Genomic DNA, 19,103 nt, shown 5'->3' on the forward strand with positions numbered 1-19,103 from the left:
CTGTCTGTCAGTCAATGACTCAGTCTAGTAAAGCTGTTGCTATTGTGGTTAATAAGATCAGGAAGGGCTTCAGTTACAAAGAATTAATTTTCCACATAATTATTTTTCAGTGTAGAAGTGTTTACATTCATCTGCTGATCAAATTTATAACAATTATTACTAGAAATGTATAAGAGCCTGGATGAAATAGTTTTCATCTGTGCATCACTGGATTTTGCATGCATTTTCAAATATTTTACATGAATCAAATGTTCATAGAATTACTGTATCTGCTGGTTTATAACTCAGGTTGAAAATCTGAACTGTTCTTACCTGGATTAAATATGCCATCACCTTCTTCCCAGCCTATGAACTTGATCATTTTCTTAACAACCGCTTCTTCCACTAACAGAAATACAGGAGATACTTCATATGTATATCTGAACAAACAAAAGCATCATGATTGGTATTAAGACTATAGAACCCCTGCTACAGAACGCTGCTAAAATTAGGTAAAATAAGGTTTCTTGCACCTTTCTCTGATGTATCAGAAGCTGACAACCATCAGCAATAAAACTCTAAACTAAATATACTATGGATGCAATACGGTAGAACAATTGTTCAGTTCCTCACAGCATCAGAAAAAATGACAGTGGAAGTGTTAGAGTTCGATTTTAATATAGGTCACATGCTTAAACTTCAGCTTTATTAACCTACTGGAAGCAACAGTTGCATTTTTGTTTAGGCTCTATACCTGCAAGTAAACTGTAGACAGGTAACCATTTACATTCAGCTCTGTGCAGAGTACTTCAAAAGAAATAAACATTTCAATAAGTTTGGTAAATTCATTTTTCTTCACCAAGTTAAGAAGTAGTTTAGGTTTAAAAGAGTTGTAAAAAACAAAACAAAAAAAACCCCTACCTCATCAACTCGAAAAAAAGCCCTCATCTGCTTTGCCAAGTTTCTGGTGAGCTATTCAGTCAACTCAGACCACTTTCTTTCCCAAATTCCTGCATAATTCCTACCTTCTCTGTAACACTAAAAACAGAAATCAGAAGCGGGGGGCTGCAATTGGAAAAAGCATGTTTGATGCATCACAAAGATAAAATAGTACACTTACACACTTGGGTTCAGTGCTTCTGTAATGAAACGAGCCACTAACGAGTAATAATCTATTCCAGCATATAGCTGATTGAAAAATCTTGGATGACCTGAAAATATAAACATGAAAAGCAAGCATTGATAGGCTATATATGAAAAAATAACATATCGCAAGCCCTCTCAGCTGAACATAGAGCTCTTAAAAGCACAATAATTCATTCCATCATTCTCTCATTTTTCTGGACATGCTTTCCTTTTATTAGGTTAGATACTACTGTGAAAGTAAAATTTAAAAGCATTTCCTGGTCCCAAAACAAGGAGAGATGTTGTGAATGCACAGAACAAATGTAGGCTGTTCATAAGTTTTACAAATTAAAAAAGAAAGTGATCAACAACTGAGTACATACAGTGGCTTCTAACTGTGGTCTATAGAGGCCACAATGGACATTTAGCCAAATTTTGCTAAGCTTCAGAACACAGGAACCTGCCAGTTCCAGGCAGCTTCGCCCGTGATCTCCACAAACATCTGCATATTGACAGAGTCAGGCAGTAAGAGAGTTTGTAAAATCTTGCTCCAGACTTAACATGAGAAGTTCATAGAAAGTGTCTAATTGCCTTGAAACACTGGAATGTAACTAAGCTATGAGAGAATTCTAGTCTAATGCCAACTATTAAAGAAAGTCAGTTCAGCAATAAGATCACTAATTAAATTTTAACCCACAGAATGGTACTTCTATGTGCAGAAGAGACTAAGCTTTATGACTTAATGCATATGATACCTGAAGCTTTCATAAATGTTTCTACTTATAATAAAAACCATGTGCAAAGCATATTTTTTCTATTTTAATGTCCTTTCTAAGGTGACACAATGTAATAAATGAAAATTTGAAGACAATTTACAAAAGTAAGAAACAGAACATCTTCCAGTAACTCAGGAATGCAATCTGCATCTAATTAGTACACTGATCCTTTAGATTAGTAATGTTACCTTTCAGCAGTTTTCAAAGATGTCAATTTACTCTCAAAATTATTTTATGGTTTTATTTTGTAGCAGCAGGGACTGTGGCAGGGAACAAACCTAGGAAATGGGCAACTAATTATATCAAAGGTCCTACACACTTTCCAAAATACAGCCTAAGCTACGCATCTGAAATCCTGAGCTTCTGATACATTACACTATTTCCTGGACAGATGTTACTCATCTCTTTCTGCTAAGATCTAATTATACAATACATGCTGCAGAGATGTTAGCTGTAGAGCACTAATCCTGCATATTCTTCTCATACTGTCTGGAACAGGAATTGCCGTCAATCAGCAAATTAACACCCTGTAGGACTACCATTCACTAGAGGGCAATAGCAATCACTGCTAAGAATGTATCCTTATTTGTGTAAGGGCAGTGACAGTGACTTTACTCCTTGTTACTCAGACAGCAGAGTCACATACAGCAGTCCTTCTCCTCTCTGTTCTGCTTAATTCTTATATTGTACCTGTCTAGAGAACTTCCACAAGACTTCAAAGTGGCTGAATCTACCATTAATGTCAATGCTTAAGCACTAGAGGAATTAGTTTTTGATTGGTTTGCCATGATTACACATTCCAGTCAAGCACAGACACCTCTGGTGATGAGCATTCAAACAGCTGAAGCACAACCAAATGTTTGCATACACATATACACAGGAAGAAAACAGATACTCACACCTCTGGTTTCCCGAAAGGTAACAAAACTTTGTGAAAGTTTTGCCTTTCTACACTACTATACAACAAAATACATCACTAGAAATCAAATTCCTACTGGTTTTGACGCTGTATTGTATAACATCTTGGCAGAGTTGCAAGAGCTTCTGATGAGATTCTCCAGTGTCCCTCATTTCCAGATCAAGAATCATTTTCAGTGTTTCAGGAGCCCGCCATTCACAAACCTAGTGATTGGGAGTGGGGAGATGTGAGCAATGACTAGGTTAGCCAAGAGGAAGAGAGTTATAAAGGTACTACATAAGCACCACAGTCAGCATTGGTTTCAGAAAACTGCCCATTGGAGTGCAGCACACCACCAGAAAAAGTCTCTAGTAAAATGGTCTAATTGGGATCTCAAGTTTTATTGTGTCTCAGGCATCCTCTGATCATGAATAAGAACTGGGGTGGGGAGGCCTGGAAGGAGAAGACTGGGAGGAGAAGGTGTGCCTGTTAGCATGCTGGGATGTGAAAAGCCAGCTTGGAGGCTGAAAAACAGGCTATTGCATTCATGGTTTGTATATCTTAGCTAGCACCAAGAGCCCTGCAGTCAAATTCTGTCCTCAGCTAAAGGCGTAGCATTTTCAGGTGCTGTTCTGCCAAGGGGTGGGAGTAACGGGCGCACACCCCCAGCAAGCATGCTTCATTTCAGTGCCTCTCCAAATGCTCCTTTATAAGCAGGTCTTCCACAAAACACAGAGGAAACTCATAATGTTACCCTTCCACAGTGGTACCACATCCACTGTTCCTCCTTCTCTAATACAGTTTACTCATACAGAATAAAGAAACAAAACCAAAAAATCCCCCTTCCCCTTCCATCCATTTGTCAACTAAAAGTAACCTTTGTACTTCGAGATGAAAAACAGTTTTCTTGCAAATATGTATGCTAATTATTATAGAACTACCTAAAAACATATGATCTTTTTTGATTTGGAATGATATCCTTCCATTTCAGAGCCAGACACCCCCTAAAAGCAATTTTGATGCCTTTTAAAGTGCAATAAAATACAGCTTAGAAAAATCAGATTTATTGCTTACTATATTTGTTACAAATTTTCAAAAACAAAGACTTTACCTTCTCTGTTATATCATCAGCTTTCTGGATTACTTCTTCCATTATAATCTTACAGGCCTCTTCCACAAACTTCTCTCCTGCTTTCGAGTCCATTATTGGACCATTTAGGACAACTCCATCCACCAAGACAGCATTCTTCTTCTGGAGCATCTCCTGTTTGTAAATATCAACTGTAACATAAATAACCCCCCATTAGAATGAGGCCTGGATGATCAAATCAAACTAGAAAATATTCTCTCACTGTTGATGATTTACTACAGGAAAGAACTCCCATGGACTTTACACATGTATGAGCATCCTAGATTTTGGTGGAAGCACCTTTACAGACAGAAAAGCTACTTCTATTACTTTAAATCTAGACTGTTATTACATAGAAAATAATAGCCTGCAGTATGATATCTACTTTCTGTAGCATACAAAAGCATGCAAGGCAACTTCCAAACACACAGAAAAATACAATTCTGGACTAGAAAACAGTACAGGTGCATAAATAGAGAGGGCGTGAGGTAAGAGGCATTCTTAGTTGAAAATGCTTCCTTTCACACATCATCCCTTCCATTCCCCCTTTTGTTCAATGAAATAATTCCCAGCTTCTTTTCCCATATTTTCATGCTACTCCTTCCTACCAGCCAGTTTAATTGCTCCAAGTTGCCTGCATCCTTCTCAAATTGTTTCACAGACCTCTTTTTCACTCCATAAAGATAAAACCTCTCCAGACTGCTGTCACTATCACATACCTGTATTTCACTTCTCTCCGATTCTATCCCATTAAGTGACCACATTCACCTATTACAGCAATTTGGCATGCAGATTATCACTTCTTCCACAGTGATATCTTTCTTCCCCCTCATCTTCATCCATGGCACATATTCTGCTGCTGTGTTCCCTAAACACATTACTACTTTCTCCTTTACATTACTTCTGAAAGGGCACTTCATCCAGGATACCTATAAGACACTTGCTAACTATGGCAACCACATATCTATTTCATGTATTGATTTCATAAGGCAAGATCAGGACTCCAGTTTTAATCAACTTAAGGATAGAGGAAAGTGAGACATTCAAAGATGTCACGGGAACAGGTTGAGACATCTGAAACAGTATAGCGCTGAAATGAGAAGCGGTAACTTCCGTATCAATATTAACTGGGTTAGAGAGAGCACCTGTCCACTGATCTATCTCTAGAATAGCTACAATGTAAGAAACCAGGCAGCATTATCTTGAAGAGCTTTCTCCAACATCTACAGTGAGGATAGTGACAGCGTAAATATGTCTGAAGGGGTAAAGTCTATGTGCTTTATCTTCTGCTTTGCTTTTTGCTCCAGATACAAAGTGCAGAAGAAAGGTAGCCTTCCCCCCCCACCATAGGTCTATACAAACAGCTGAACAGTGTGAAGTACGTTCACAATTCGAACCATAATAACAGCTCCTCATATGGAAGAGGCAACCGAAGGAAAACAACACTGCCTAGAAAGGTTGATAACTCTTGAGGGTCCACTGACTTAAAGAAATCCTGTCAAACTCATCAGCTTATACTTACAGGTGACTCAGTTCTTTAGTTTGCTTCCACTCATTAGGACAAATATAACAAACAATATCAAATTCTAATGTAAGATGGAACCTCAGGCTTCTCATAATTCTGGCGACGAAAAAGAAGACCAGCCTCTGCCTTTCTGAAACTACTTCTAGTTCTAAGCCAAATATGCTAAGTTTTCATGAACAGCCTTCTGCACGTTGTTACTGTCCCATATGTGATGTGGGACAGATACAGAGCTGGCAGGTAAACAGGACTGCATCTTCAACAAGAAAAGAAGGGAAATCCTACACATCAGAGATGTCAGTTCCTACCATGCTTCCCAGCATGGGCATCATACAGAAATTACAGCTTTGAAAATGTCTTAGAGGTTTCCTTCTGAAAACATAAGCTAGTAGGTCAGCCTTAGAAGACTTAAAGTACTAGGTATTAACAAAGAACGTGATGGCATTAGCTCTTTGGGCAGACAGAACAGGGACTATTTTTGGATTAAGAGTCAGTTTTCCCTTTGATGCATGTATAGCTCCCTTGAGTGCTAACCAGAGTTTAATATAAACACAGGAAAGCTCAGCCTCATCATCTCCTGGAGATAATGCTATCTCTGAGTACGTCAAAGGCGTTCCATTTCTACAGAACTGAGAACAGGATCTGAAAAAGCTGTATGGAGGGAAATGACTCTCTCTCTCAGAACACAGATATTAATGCTTCCCTTGGTTACAGAACCATCCTAAAGTAGAAACAGTGGAGGGGAAGAACCCTCCCACCCCTCTTTTTGTTCTACTCTACTCTGGGGTCTCTACTAGAATCAGAGCTCTGCAAAAGCTTTCTCTGGTAACTGCATCAGCCCTATTTTTAATACTGTTACACAGAGATGCAATACTAGTAACTTCCTTGACTTTACAATAACCTCTTCAGGATTTCTGTGGAAAGGATTACTTTTTCTACCAATTCTTTTGGGGGGCCAGATGATGATCACAACAACAGTTCAATATTTCAAGCAAGTTTATTCACCTATAAATACAATTTTACAGTCTCCAGCAGATGTTTTGCAGAGTCAGAGGAAGAAAATATCATCAGAAAAAAAAGGTTCATAGCCTACCCCTACATCACAAACATCTGTTTTGGACCTTAGGCAAAGTCTGTGAAAGAAAGGCAAAGCAGAGGGATCAGAGGGAAGAGAGGGAAAAGAGCCTTCACTTCAATGGCATTTAATGAAATAATATGCCTTGCAATTATTTGATCGCTTGCTCCATAACTTTGGTTATCACCATTTCAATCTGAACTTGATCAGCTGAACTCTGCCTGGGAATATATAATCAGATTATTAATGTAAAATAAGAGGAACAACTATTTCATAGTTAACAGCTCAAATTGGCACTAAACATGCATTTTCTCTGAGGTAAAGACCTTCAGATTTTGTAAACCACTGTTACATGTATATTTCATTTCTAACTCGTTATTTTACTGCAAATCTTAACAATAGTTAATGTTCTACTTATAACTGATTTCTGGAGTTCTTATGAGAGTCCCAAACTCTTCTTTATTTAAAAGTGTGTTCCTTCTTTGTTGCAGAATAATCTTGAATAGCAAAAAGAAGAGTGATAAAAATATGAATTTCTAAAACAGAATCTATTTTTTAATTTTTTTTTAATCTTTTTTAAAAAAAACTTTGATAAATTTATTATGTTTTAGCTGGGTAAACCTCCACAAACACTGAAGTTTCACTTTTAGTGTCACACTATCCATATTACATTGCATGCTTTTTAATGCTTTCTCAAAGGTCAACATCTAAGCTATGAAACGTACACACCATACACACTGATTATCTTTAAGTGCTGTCCCTTACAAAAAAAAAATGCTTAAACTCACAAATGCTCAAAAACGTTATTTTTCAAGCATTTTAGGCCTTTTACTGATCTGTCTCAAATGTATCCGATTGCATTAAAGGACCTCTTTATGATCCACGTGTAACCTGCATATAAAAAGAACATCTTTCCACATGCAGCTCTTGTTTTCCAAAAACACGGCGAGAAAATGACTTAGAGATGCAGCAGCAACAAACACATTCCCTTTGCATTTAAGAATATAGAAGCTAAGTCCTAAGTAGACTCAGAAGACAGGCATCCAGAAAGCGTATCAAATGCAGTTTCAGCTAAATGGCTCCAGACCTGAAACAGAACTAAAACTTTACTAAATGGAAGTGCTTTAAATCAGAGATTAAGGATTATTGACTGCTCAAAATAGCCTTCTCCATAAGGAGAAGGCTTGATCTTGGCTCCGGTTGAAGGTAATTAGGGATTTAACCACTGGCTTCAGCAGAGGCAGGATCAAGCCCATAATTCTGACCCTTCATCCCAAGTGAAATATTCAATTGCAGCAGCTGAAGGATTTTAAACTAGCATTCCAATTTTAAGATCAATATTATTTTCCCAAAAGAAAACATAAATTAATTGGAGCTAAAGCAATGTGCAGAAAAACAAACATTTTTCAGATGCTTCTATATCTTTATGTAAGCGCTACCAGCTATTTTAAAACTTGCATCTGTGTTTGCATAAATATATGGAAACTTTCACTGCTAAATTCTTGCGCTGCAATAAGAAACTCTAGCCTTGTACTTGGCACATTCTGACGACATTTGGAAAAGTATAATAAAATGTCCAGAAAGATTTACTGCTTACAACGAAGAGACGGAGTCAGAAGGGTTTTTTTTGTGAAAGAATAGCTTGTGCTTCAACGTCAGAGCCAAAACCTGCTCCGTTTACACTGTACTAGCGCCACCAACTATTTAAGTGAATGAAAATGGCTGACTTTGACCAGAGTTTGATTTCTGCTCTGTAACAAACGCAGTAATAATTGTCAACGTTAACAAGAAACGGATTTTAAACTTCTCATCATGTATGATTTAGTCATGGTTCTTCTTTCAAAAACTGTAGTATATTATTTGTATGTGTAGAGCAAAACGAGTGAACTTCAGTTTCAAACTCTCCACAGCACCATTAAACTAGATAACAAACTAGGTAATTTTTGTTTGTTTTTAATGTTTGATATACAGTATGGCACTGACAGTCCACACCACCTGGATTGTCAGTGCCATACTGTATATCAAACATTTAAAACAAACAAAAATTATCTAGTACTATGCAACTGCTTGAATTCCTTGGCATACATAATCTTTACAAGAACTTTTGTTTCTTTAATCACCACTTTGTGTAGACAAAAAAAAAGAGTAAGGTCACTCTACTTTTAAGGTAAAATATATTGATTCTTAGCCAACCAATTTCCCAAGCCTGTTGCCAATGAAAACAGATGTAGCTTTGTTAGAATCCAGTATACAAGTTGACCCAGTGTCCTGGAAAAGCCATGCAAGTGAACAAAGTATGCAAAGGCATGGTAGGGTTCATGCAATTGCTCCTATACTATATGGTCCCGTCTTCTGGGTTTATGGACAACACCTGCGGACAGGAAACAAATTGGGTGCCACCTTTCCAAAGGTCTGCAACAGCCCCCTGCATACAGGAATCCTCTCCCTGCAAAAATGCAAAAGTGACCTTTGCGAAGCAGGACTGGAGGCAGAGAGAAGTGCTTGCGTCTGGCCTCAACAGCCGCTCAGCAGGCCTTTCCAGCAGACTAGTTGCACTAAAGGGCAACTGTACAACAGAGTCCTTTTCTCTGTCCCATGCCTAAATTTCCCATTCTGAAAGGAAAGGCTGGAAGGATAGAGAGGATCCTGGACAAGATTCACAATCATTAATATCTTAGCACAGACCTTGGATTCCCTACCAGACCAAGGTCCTGCCTTCAGTGATATTCCCAGAATCCCGAAGAGGCACCATATCAGTCAAATGCTCGTAACGTGTTGTGCCCAGTCATAGCCTTCCGAGTGCTTTCTATACACGACAGTACTACGTAGGACATTATTTAAAAGAGACAGAAGTTAAGAAACAGGAATCTTTATGCAGCCAAACTCAGGAATAGATGTTAATATTTAATAATGACATTCTGATGCCCCAACCAAGCAACTGAAGGAGTGATTCATGCTATAGTACTTTCAATTATGGAAACAACCTGTGGAAAATTGGAATTCACCTTGATACGAAACTGAGAAATGGCAGTTGCCAACTATGAAGTGGAAATCCTAACTCCCTGACCCCAGTGAGAGTCTGCCGGCTCACATGTTCTAACTCTCAATGTCTGCCAACAGCATAGAGAGCATCTCAGATATAAAATGCCTTTTATTTTAATTAAAAGTTTCCACGTTAGTACTGAACGCTTTGTGCCTCCTTTTTCTGTGAGAAAGTGAGTGTATTTGCAACATACAAGTCAGTTACAGGCACTGTGCAAGGGATATCAAGGTCTAACAACTTCAGGAGGTAACAAATTCAGGGGGTTGAAATGTGATGGAAATGACCAATCTGTGTGTGACCCACATAAAATATAAAGAACCTCTCAAATTTCTATACTCCCCACTGGAAAAAATGATGCAAAAATACCAGTTTTTTTTTTCCAAATGGAAGTTCTCCAACTTGATTTTAAAAGCAATGCCTGACAGCCTGTAATTTCATGCAAGAACTGTATTTTTAGCATTAACATAAAAACAATTTTTAACTCCAGTCTTTGAAAATTCAACTTAGAAAGCAGTAATTCAATAAAATAGAGCTTTCTGTGATTCAATAAAAGTTAAAATGTAAAAATAATTGAAGAGAAAATCTGTTTTCTTTTTAAGAAGGTTTACCTGTACATTCAAGTTAGTCTAAACAACTTTTTCCCTTCCTCACTTTTTTAAGCATCATAAACTCTTCCTTTTTTTTCCCTACAAAGCATTTCCGATTAACTCTTCACTAATTTATGTCTACAACATTGTTCTGAGATAGATATACTCTCATTTACTCATACAAGGAAGTTGGTGCATAGTAAATTGGGATGTACCTTTCCAGCTCGCGAGGTTCTCTAAACTAGCTCCTATGTAAGTATTTTTAATCTATTAGTGTATTGTATGGAGCAAGGTAGTTTAATCCATCTTCAAAATGGAGTAAGCTGCCTTGCACTGATCTGTTCTTGCTGCAATGTAGTTACTAGATTAAAATGTGAATTTATAATTTACCACTCTGATTTCCATTTTTAGAAAATCCACAGTATTCTAGCTCAAAGACCTACTATGGCACTGGACAAATCATGTAACCTCTGTAGCTTGGTTCTGCTTATGCAAGATGGTGATCAAATTACTTTCTCTTTAATTTTCCATTGTATGCACATATACATTGACAATTTCCTAAGACAGAAGCCAAGTACAGTGCCTAACACTTCAAGCTGATGAGTACTGGCACACGCACACACAAAAAAAAAAAAAAAAAAAAAAAAAAGACTAAACAAGAAACCCATACACCCCATAAAGCATGATAGTCATTTCTGGCCTTGTCTTGAAGGAGTAAAGGCTCAGCGTGCCAGTATGAATCACTCAAGGGCTCCCAGACAGGTTAGCAGCAGAAGTAGAAACTAATCTGAATAGGGCTGGAAGATGGATATTGTCATGTATGGCTTTGCACACACTCCAGGGCTCCACAGATCCTCAAACCACTGTAACGTTGCTGGTCTGATCAGCAGAGACCAGCTGCACAGATGACACCCCAGGGGGGCTCTGGATGTATTGCTTTGCATTTGTGCTAGTCCTGCTTTTCTGAGGGAGTTTTGTCAAACCACTCCTGAGGTAAGGCCAGGCTGCAGAGTGACAACACACACCAAGTCCAGCACGAGATGCTGGCAGTCCTCTTCAAGGGCAGTGGCCCAGATGACACCTGGCAGTAGCACAGGCCAACCGTGCCATGCACACTAGAGCTCACCAATGAAGCCATGCAAGTGCTGGCCAGCTATGGCAACTGGAACAGGCCCAGTGGCAGTCACTGCACCAGCTGCAGTCTGGCTGCACCTGTGACCCATCTTTATTTTTCTCTAAGCAATTACAGGCAGAACATGTATGTACTTTTTTTCTTTCTGACCATGCCAACACTTTCCAGCAGTCATTCCAGATCAGCATCAACACTGCAACCAAATACTTGGTATATACAGCATTTGTTGCTTGCTCTTTCCTACTCACCAAGTTGCACAGCTTTTTAATGTGTTAAATTGCATCAAAGAGGGATCAATAATCCCTGAACAATGGAGGAGGTCCGCATGAGAAAAATAAGTTTAAGCAGCTCAGTGAGACACAAGCTGTCTTGTAAGTAGGGGAAGGAAGCCAAACAGCTTATAATACTACCTTTCTTGTTGAGACCCTGACATTTGCCAACGGATAAGATCATATTTCTGAGGCTTTTCGGACTGCATATGATGAGATGCGACAAAGGGCAGGGACATCCAAGCCTTACAGCCAAAAGCTGTTCCAAATTATCTAGATTTAACCAAGCCCTTTGTAGAGTTATTGCTGCTTCACTGACAAAAGTCCTTGGTCACTAGGAACTATTTTCCTCATCATATTTATAGCATTGGTAAATCCCTGGTCCACTAACTTTTTCCTTTAAACGCATCTCCAGGCACCAACAACAGCAACTAAGTCGCCTTAGTTTTTCACTAAGGAAAAATCAACATCATGTACACTGAAAAAACAGTAATATAGATGGATATACATTTAAACCAGGTCAAAGTCACCATTTATTACCCTAGTACTAACCCTGACTCACTGTTTCTTTTTAACAATATTCACTAACAAAAATAACTTCTACCGATGTACCATAAACAACAACTGCCTACCTTTTAAATTTATTATTCCCTGATTGCACATGCATAAACTCCATTAATGCTGAAATACAATAACCTGCACACACAGATTGAAAAATGAAAAGAGGGAGGGAAAGAGGCCTCAATTTAGCATGTCCAAGTCCCATGAGCTGCTAATGCTTTATAAACAATTGTCTCCAACATCCTCTAGGGTTTGTGACAGAAAGATACAAAACAAAAATGTCTGCAAGAAATTTAATTTTTGTTTTTTGCAAAGCCTGAAAAGGTAGTTCTGTAAACATCTGGGGTGTACATTGGAACTATCTGTCTCAAATCTGACCATGAAAAGGAAAAAACAAACAAATCCGTGTATTTTAATGTGCCCACATTTTGTTCTTAGAACATGCGGTAAAAGTTTATGCAAATACAAATGCTTGTTACAGAAGCAGGCAGCTTTAAATATTTAAGGCCAGGGGAATTAAGGTATACAAAAACTAAACTAATAGGCAAAATCAACAGAATTAGCATTCAGCAAGATCCCCTAATGCATTACAAAGTGACAGCTCTTGGTTGTATAAGTGACAATTCTTCTTTTTTGATTAAGGCATCTTCTAAGTTATTTGTTTTATTTCTTAAATATCAGATTAAGCTTCGTTGCTAATGTCCATTGACTGACAAGAAAATTTCATTAATTTTAAATCACAACAAACATATTCACATAGAATGGCTTTGTTTGATGCCAACTTATTCCTCGCACACCTGTGTTTCCCTTCTTCCAAAGGCACAATTTTAAGATACAGGAGAGAACATATCTCTCTGCTCACACCAGAAAACTAACTATAGCGTCACACTACCAGAGGCTCAAAGACACTAACTTTCAGCACATTTACCATGTTCCACATTACACCTGTTTGAGATGGCACTGTCATACATGAAGTAAACATTTGCCAGTTCATCTCCCCATTCTGCTAGCAGACTTAAACCACGTAACTCCCCAAACACACCGCATATGCACAAAGTGGCTAGCGATTCAGAAGGCAGCATATTGCGTAAATGCTGGCTGCTCCCTTCCGTTTTTTCCAGCTCTATCTGTTGTACCTGATGAGCCAGTAAGGACTTGTTTGAGACTCTGCTTAATAAACTCAGGCTTTACGCCCCACAAGGGGGCATCTCCTCTTTTTTTAAGCACATTAATTCTCCAAGCTTTTTCCTCGCCAGAACAGCCTCGGAAAGCTACAACGATGCCAAATGACAGCTATGATTGAAAGACATATGCAGTCTGAACTGGCTGCTGCAGCTAGGAGCGGGAATCTGCAGCTTGGTCCCTATCCATATAGGAAGGTTTGCTACCGTTTTTGTCAGTGGAGGCATTGCCTAAAAAATCCTTGGGCTCATACCTGCACAGTCAGCAAGGCTACCCTTGTGGACAGTAGTGATAATCGTAGAGAGAAATTAGGCTAAATTAGCAACAAGCAAAATGAATTTCATAAATGTACAATTTCATATATGCAAAGAATAAAAAAAAAAAAAAAAAAAAAAAGAAGAAGAAGAAGAAGGAGGAGAAGATGATGTAATTTCCCAGGAGTGCTCCTACTGCTTTCATGACCACAGTAGCCTCTGCAAGGATAATTTTATACACTGGGGAACACATCCACGTCTCCACTGCAACTGTGTCCACTTTGCCAGCTGCTCCAGCTGTGCAAAGCAAAGACAGTGCTACTGCTGCTTGTCTCTGCCACCCAGATGTTTTTGTACACACGTTTAACAGGATCCAGCTAAAAGCATGTACAATTCATACTGAAAGGAGAACTACCACACACAGTAGCCCACAAAGACTGATTTTTTTAAGGTAGAATCATGCTTGCTGGAAAAAGCAAAAGGATTTCAGCAGGCAGCAAAGGCTTTACCACCTCAGGAACTAAACAGCCCTATTTCTACAACTACTCAGCATGTCACTAGCAAAATCTTTCCCCAAGTCCCCAGTCACCTGAATCCATGAAATGATTACAGCCAATACCACTAGCAAAAGCAACATTGCAGCTCAACTTCCTTCAGCACCCTGCTGATGGGAAATACATTCAGGTTTCTGAACGTAAGAGTGCCTGGGGTAAAACACAGCATATCAACAAAGTTAAAAGAAACAGAGGATGGGGAGACAGACCGAAGAATTTCTGATGAGAGAGAAAATATGTACAAGTTATAGATGCTATTCATTAGGAAGGCAGAAAGCCTGAAAAGCTTGCAGCAGCAGCCATGGGGAATATAATTGCACTAGCACAAGCAAATGGTTTTGGAAGGAGGCCTGTATCAGACTTTTGGCAGCATACTTTGGGCAGCATTTGAGCAAGAACACTAATACTCAGCCAAAGAGAACACCAAGATCTGTCTTAAGCACCACTAAAAGCATCTTTGGTGTTGTCTCAACAGAGGAAATTAAGATAACTGTATTTGAAATCAAACAGTCTTGGAGCTGCTACTAACATGGTAAAATGGCTTAAATGACTGCACACTACAACATACTTTAACGCATACTACAAGTGTCATGTAACTTTACTAAAGCTCATTCTACTCAAAGCAAATCAAACAAGAAGAAACCAGCATTAAATAAATGCCTGGAATTTCTCCCAAATACATTATGTTATTTGGAGATTTTCCTCCAACAGAGTGCCAACGACTTAGTCCCCCCCCAACCCAAGAATGCAAGACACAAGATAAGCTAGAAGACTTTCTCAACCTGGAAGTAACAACTTGGAAAAAAAAAAAGGAAAAAGTTTAACAGAACATATTTCTTTTAGTCTTAAAGAAGGCTATAACCATGGATGAGGAGATCTCACTTTGGAAGAAGTGGAGGAACTCTTATCAAGAATAATGTTCTTGTGAGAAAGGGGACAGGCATCTGCCAACACTTCCTATTTTTTGACTAGCAATAGGTTTCTTCTCACAAGACCACAGAAGTCCTTCTCTCTTAACCTTGCAATTAATTGCATATTTGAAACCTAAGCACGGCCACAATTTTTTCCTCTGCCATCTTCTAAGTTTCTCACCAAGCTTCACAACACACCAAACTGATTTTTCATTATGTTATAAGATCTTCCTGTTAATGCAGGTTAAGTTAACTTGACATTACATTTACAAAAACAGGATTAACTTCTCCCTTCCCAAGATGTTTTGCTCCAAAGCAAATCACTGTATTGCCATGCCCATTTTATTCTGGTGCCTAGAAAACAAACAAAAAAAAAAAAACAAAAAACAAAAAAAGAAGAATGGCACCACTCTTTAATGATCATTTATTTCAACAAAAATACCATACCACAATGCTTTTACAGTAACTGTTGCAAGCACTAAACCTTATTAAACCATTCTGCGCATAACAGAAGGAGGATATAGAGGTATAGGGAGCGAGATTCAACAGGCAGCCTTTCTGCTCATCTCCACGCGCTCCTGTGGAAGTCTCTAGCCCTTCTCGGAGGTGGCCCTCGTCCCCTCTCCCCTCTCACCCGGGGGCGGCCCGGTTTCCCCTTCCCCGCCGAGAGGCCCCGGCTGCCCGCCCCTCCCGGCGCTCACACGGCGGCGGGGAAGACAGCGAGCGAGCAGGCGGCTGTGCCCGGCAGCGGTTACCCTCCATCTCGCCTCCGCGGTGGAAGCCGCCGCTGGGAACGGGCGCCCGCTGCACACCGGAGCGGAGGGCAAGCACCTCCCCGCCGCGGCCGCTCCCGCGCCGAGCTCGTCCCGCGCTGTGCGCTGGAACCGCCAGCCTTCACCCACAGCCGCGAGGCCTCGCCACCTCCAGCCTGCCTATTAATACCCTCAGCGGCGCTGGCCCGCCGCCAGCCGCGCCTCGGCGGGGAGGGTGGCGGTGACAGGCGCCGCCGGGCGGGAGCGGGGCCGGGGCGGCCGCTCGCCGGGCGGGGAGGGGGAGGGAGTTGTCCTGCCCGGCTGCCCCCGGTGCGGGACTCTAGCGGGCGCCGTTATTTGCCAGCAGGGTCGTTGGCCGCGCGTGGAAAAACGGCGGTCGCGCGGGACGACGAGGACTTCCAAAAGTGTGGAAAAGAGTCTGCCTCTTAAAGCAGCCCCCAAGGAAGGAAGGAGCCCCCCGCCCGCCCCGCTGGGAACTGCCACTGCCGGGGGCAGCGCGCCTCGTGCCGCGGCTCCGCAGCGGGGCGGGGCCGTTAACCGCCGCGCGCGGGGCCGTTAACCGCCGCGCGCGGGGCCGTTAGCGGCGGCCGGCGCCATGAGCCCAGCCGGGAACGGCCGTTGGAGGCTCCCGTGAGCCCCGCCGGAGGGAAAGCGCGGGGTTCGGGCGAATCAACGACGTTACTAGTGTGGTTAGAACACGGCGGCTGTCGGAGTTATTTTGTGGGTTATAATACCGGCACAATGATTGAAATCTGTAAATACCAGGTTCAGGGCTTGGGTGAAGCCATTCCTCTCTGGCAGCTGGCCTCACAGAGGCTGTGAGTAAATAAGGAGAAGAATTTTTAATAGCAGTGAGCTTACCCACAGCACTGGGTGGGGACATTAGTAGCGGTGCTCCTCTTTGCCATGGAGTTTCCTCTCGGATTGACCCCAGAACAGGAGCCTGCCTGGGGCTGGCAGGCGGGGAGGCAGCCGGCTCTGCCACCAGCAGGCAAGTCCAACAGTGCTTGCAGGCCAAACAAGGCACTGCCGAGGCATGACCCACTGCTAAAGATGATTTTCAGGCCTCGGAGCAAATTGTGGTGGCCCTTGTTAAGCAGGCTTATTCTAGGGCACCAGCCCTCTTCAGTGCTGCATATGCATTACTAATTCCAAGGTGCTAGTGCTGTTGTAGTAGGAAGCCCTGAAGTGTCCAAAAATTAACTGCCAAAATTCAGAATTCAGGCCTGATTGAAGTTGGGTGAAGACTTTTCAAACTGCTGAAATATCAGGAGTAAATTAAACATTTATTCACACGCATCATATCCTAGCTTTTCTTGTTTGTTAGAAAACAAATCTACCCCATGTTTAGCTTCAGCTACAGGCTATACTGTCATTAAGGACTTCTACCAGTAAGGTTAAGAAGGTAATTTTGTAGCCCGGTAGATATCCTACCCTGAAACAGAGATAAGTATTGGAACCTGATTATGATAGATAAAATGGCAGATATCGTTAAACTAAAAGTTAGCAGTTGCCTGGAAAGAAGTGGTCATGGCCTGATATATTCACCATGGGTAAATGAGGGAAAGTGCCTGTGAAAACTACCCATTTCTGGTGCATCAAAAAAATTAATTTCCTCAAGCTGAAGAAAACAGTAAGTAAAACTGACAAGACAAAAAACATTTAGTGAGAACACTAGAAGGGGGATGTTCTTAAAGACTTTATTAAACGACCAAAAGGCTATGATTTTGCCATCATAGAAGGCAGTAACTTTCCCTTATAAGCTCAAAGGTGGCAGCTAGAAATAAAATGGAGAACAAAAATTGATACAAATTACAGCTGATATAAATTGCAAGCTACAAAATACAGAAAACTGATAAGAGAAGTTAATAGGCAGGAAGACCCACTGGTTGTAAGAGCTGAAGACAAATGAGACATACTAAGTATGTTAAGAATAAAAGAAAACCCAGCAGTGGTGTTGGCCCATCAATAAATGGAGTTCATAAGTGTTTTTGTGCTGATGCAGAAAATGTAAGAAAGTTCATTAAGTACTTCTGTACTACAAAGGAAACAGACAGATCTCGTGAGGACTATGGAGAACTGTTCCAGCCTGTTAGTAATTAAGAAAGATAGAAATCATGACCATTTGCCTATCAGCAAACTTACATAACTTTTACTCCAAGTTGTAGAACAGATATTTGAGATCTTTCACCTGCTGCCATTTGAATAAACTTTGGAATACTTGCAAAATTCAAAAGGTGTGCTCATGTTATACCATTACTCAAAAAAGGATAAGTGGAATGGCAGGTAGCTACAGGCCAACATCAGAACCCTATGTAATAGTGGGAATACTGGTTTTAAATAAGAAAAATTTCAATGGAAGAAATCAAAATAATTCCAGTCGAAAGTTTTTTAATGAAGACAAGGCCTAATCAAACTTCCCTAAATTCATTTTGTATAAGATTGCATATTTGGTTGATTGAAGTAAGTACATATTGACAATTTTCTTCAAGACGGTGTGAAAGAAAGCGTAGTATGGTACAGTACGGCTCAGTAACGCATATGCTAAATTGACAACTTCCTGACAGTAACCTTTGTCAAAGGGATATGTTTCTGTAAAAAGGAAATCATTTCTGAAAGTGACAAAAAAATTGAGGAAAGGTAAGAGAAATAAGGAACAAGCAATCAGGTGAATAATCTGAATTGAGTAGCAAAATTGGGCCTAGTAAAACAAAATACAGTTACTATAACTCTAGTGTGAAGGAATGTAGACACTGTATAGAAGAGAGACAACACTTGCTGAAATAGATTAAGGGGTTGTAGTCAACAACTCATCATAACCTCTCAGTGTAACACTGGTAACATGGATTAATCTGCATTAATCTGCATCTGGAAGTAGGAAGTAGGGAGGTAGTTGTATCTATGGATATATTGTTGAGGAGACCAATCCTGTATACTTTAAAAAAAAATTGCAGAAAAATTGGAGAGGGAGCAGAATAAGAGCTGAAAAATATGATTTGAGAATTGAAGAAAAATGCTGCTAAGCGAGACTTAAAGAGCTCAATCTGTTTATCGTATCAAAAAATTGACTTGATTACAGCATGTAAGTATCTCTGTGGAGAAAAAATAATTCTGAAGGGTTCTTTAATCTAGCACAGAAAGGCATAACAAGAAGCTGTGGTGGAAACTGAAGTCAGACAAATTAAAATGAAGTGCATGATTTTTCTTCTTAAAGTGATGATTCATCACAGAACAAACTAACAAGGACACAAAGAAATTTTTAATGGTTTGATGTCTTCCATCCAGAACAACATGTCTTTTTGGAAGCCACATTTTAGCCAAGTGCAAGTTACT

General features: G+C 40.2%; 1 protein-coding gene across 1 annotated transcript in view; it reads right to left on the bottom strand.

Moving 5' to 3' along the window:
- The window catches only part of GADL1 (glutamate decarboxylase like 1), a 240,086-nt gene that overhangs the window by 66,445 nt on the left and 154,538 nt on the right, over nucleotides 1-19,103 (bottom strand). Inside the window, exons 2-5 of the mRNA XM_062567847.1 lie at nucleotides 3,890-4,059; nucleotides 2,876-3,002; nucleotides 1,100-1,190; nucleotides 313-419 (exon numbers count right to left, since the gene is read on the bottom strand). Of these exons, the coding sequence (XP_062423831.1) occupies nucleotides 313-419; nucleotides 1,100-1,190; nucleotides 2,876-3,002; nucleotides 3,890-4,059 (495 nt within the window). The remainder of the gene's footprint in view (nucleotides 1-312; nucleotides 420-1,099; nucleotides 1,191-2,875; nucleotides 3,003-3,889; nucleotides 4,060-19,103) is intronic.

This window comes from Rhea pennata, chromosome 2 (assembly GCF_028389875.1).
Source record: "Rhea pennata isolate bPtePen1 chromosome 2, bPtePen1.pri, whole genome shotgun sequence".
In the NCBI taxonomy this organism is placed as follows: domain Eukaryota; kingdom Metazoa; phylum Chordata; class Aves; order Rheiformes; family Rheidae; genus Rhea; species Rhea pennata.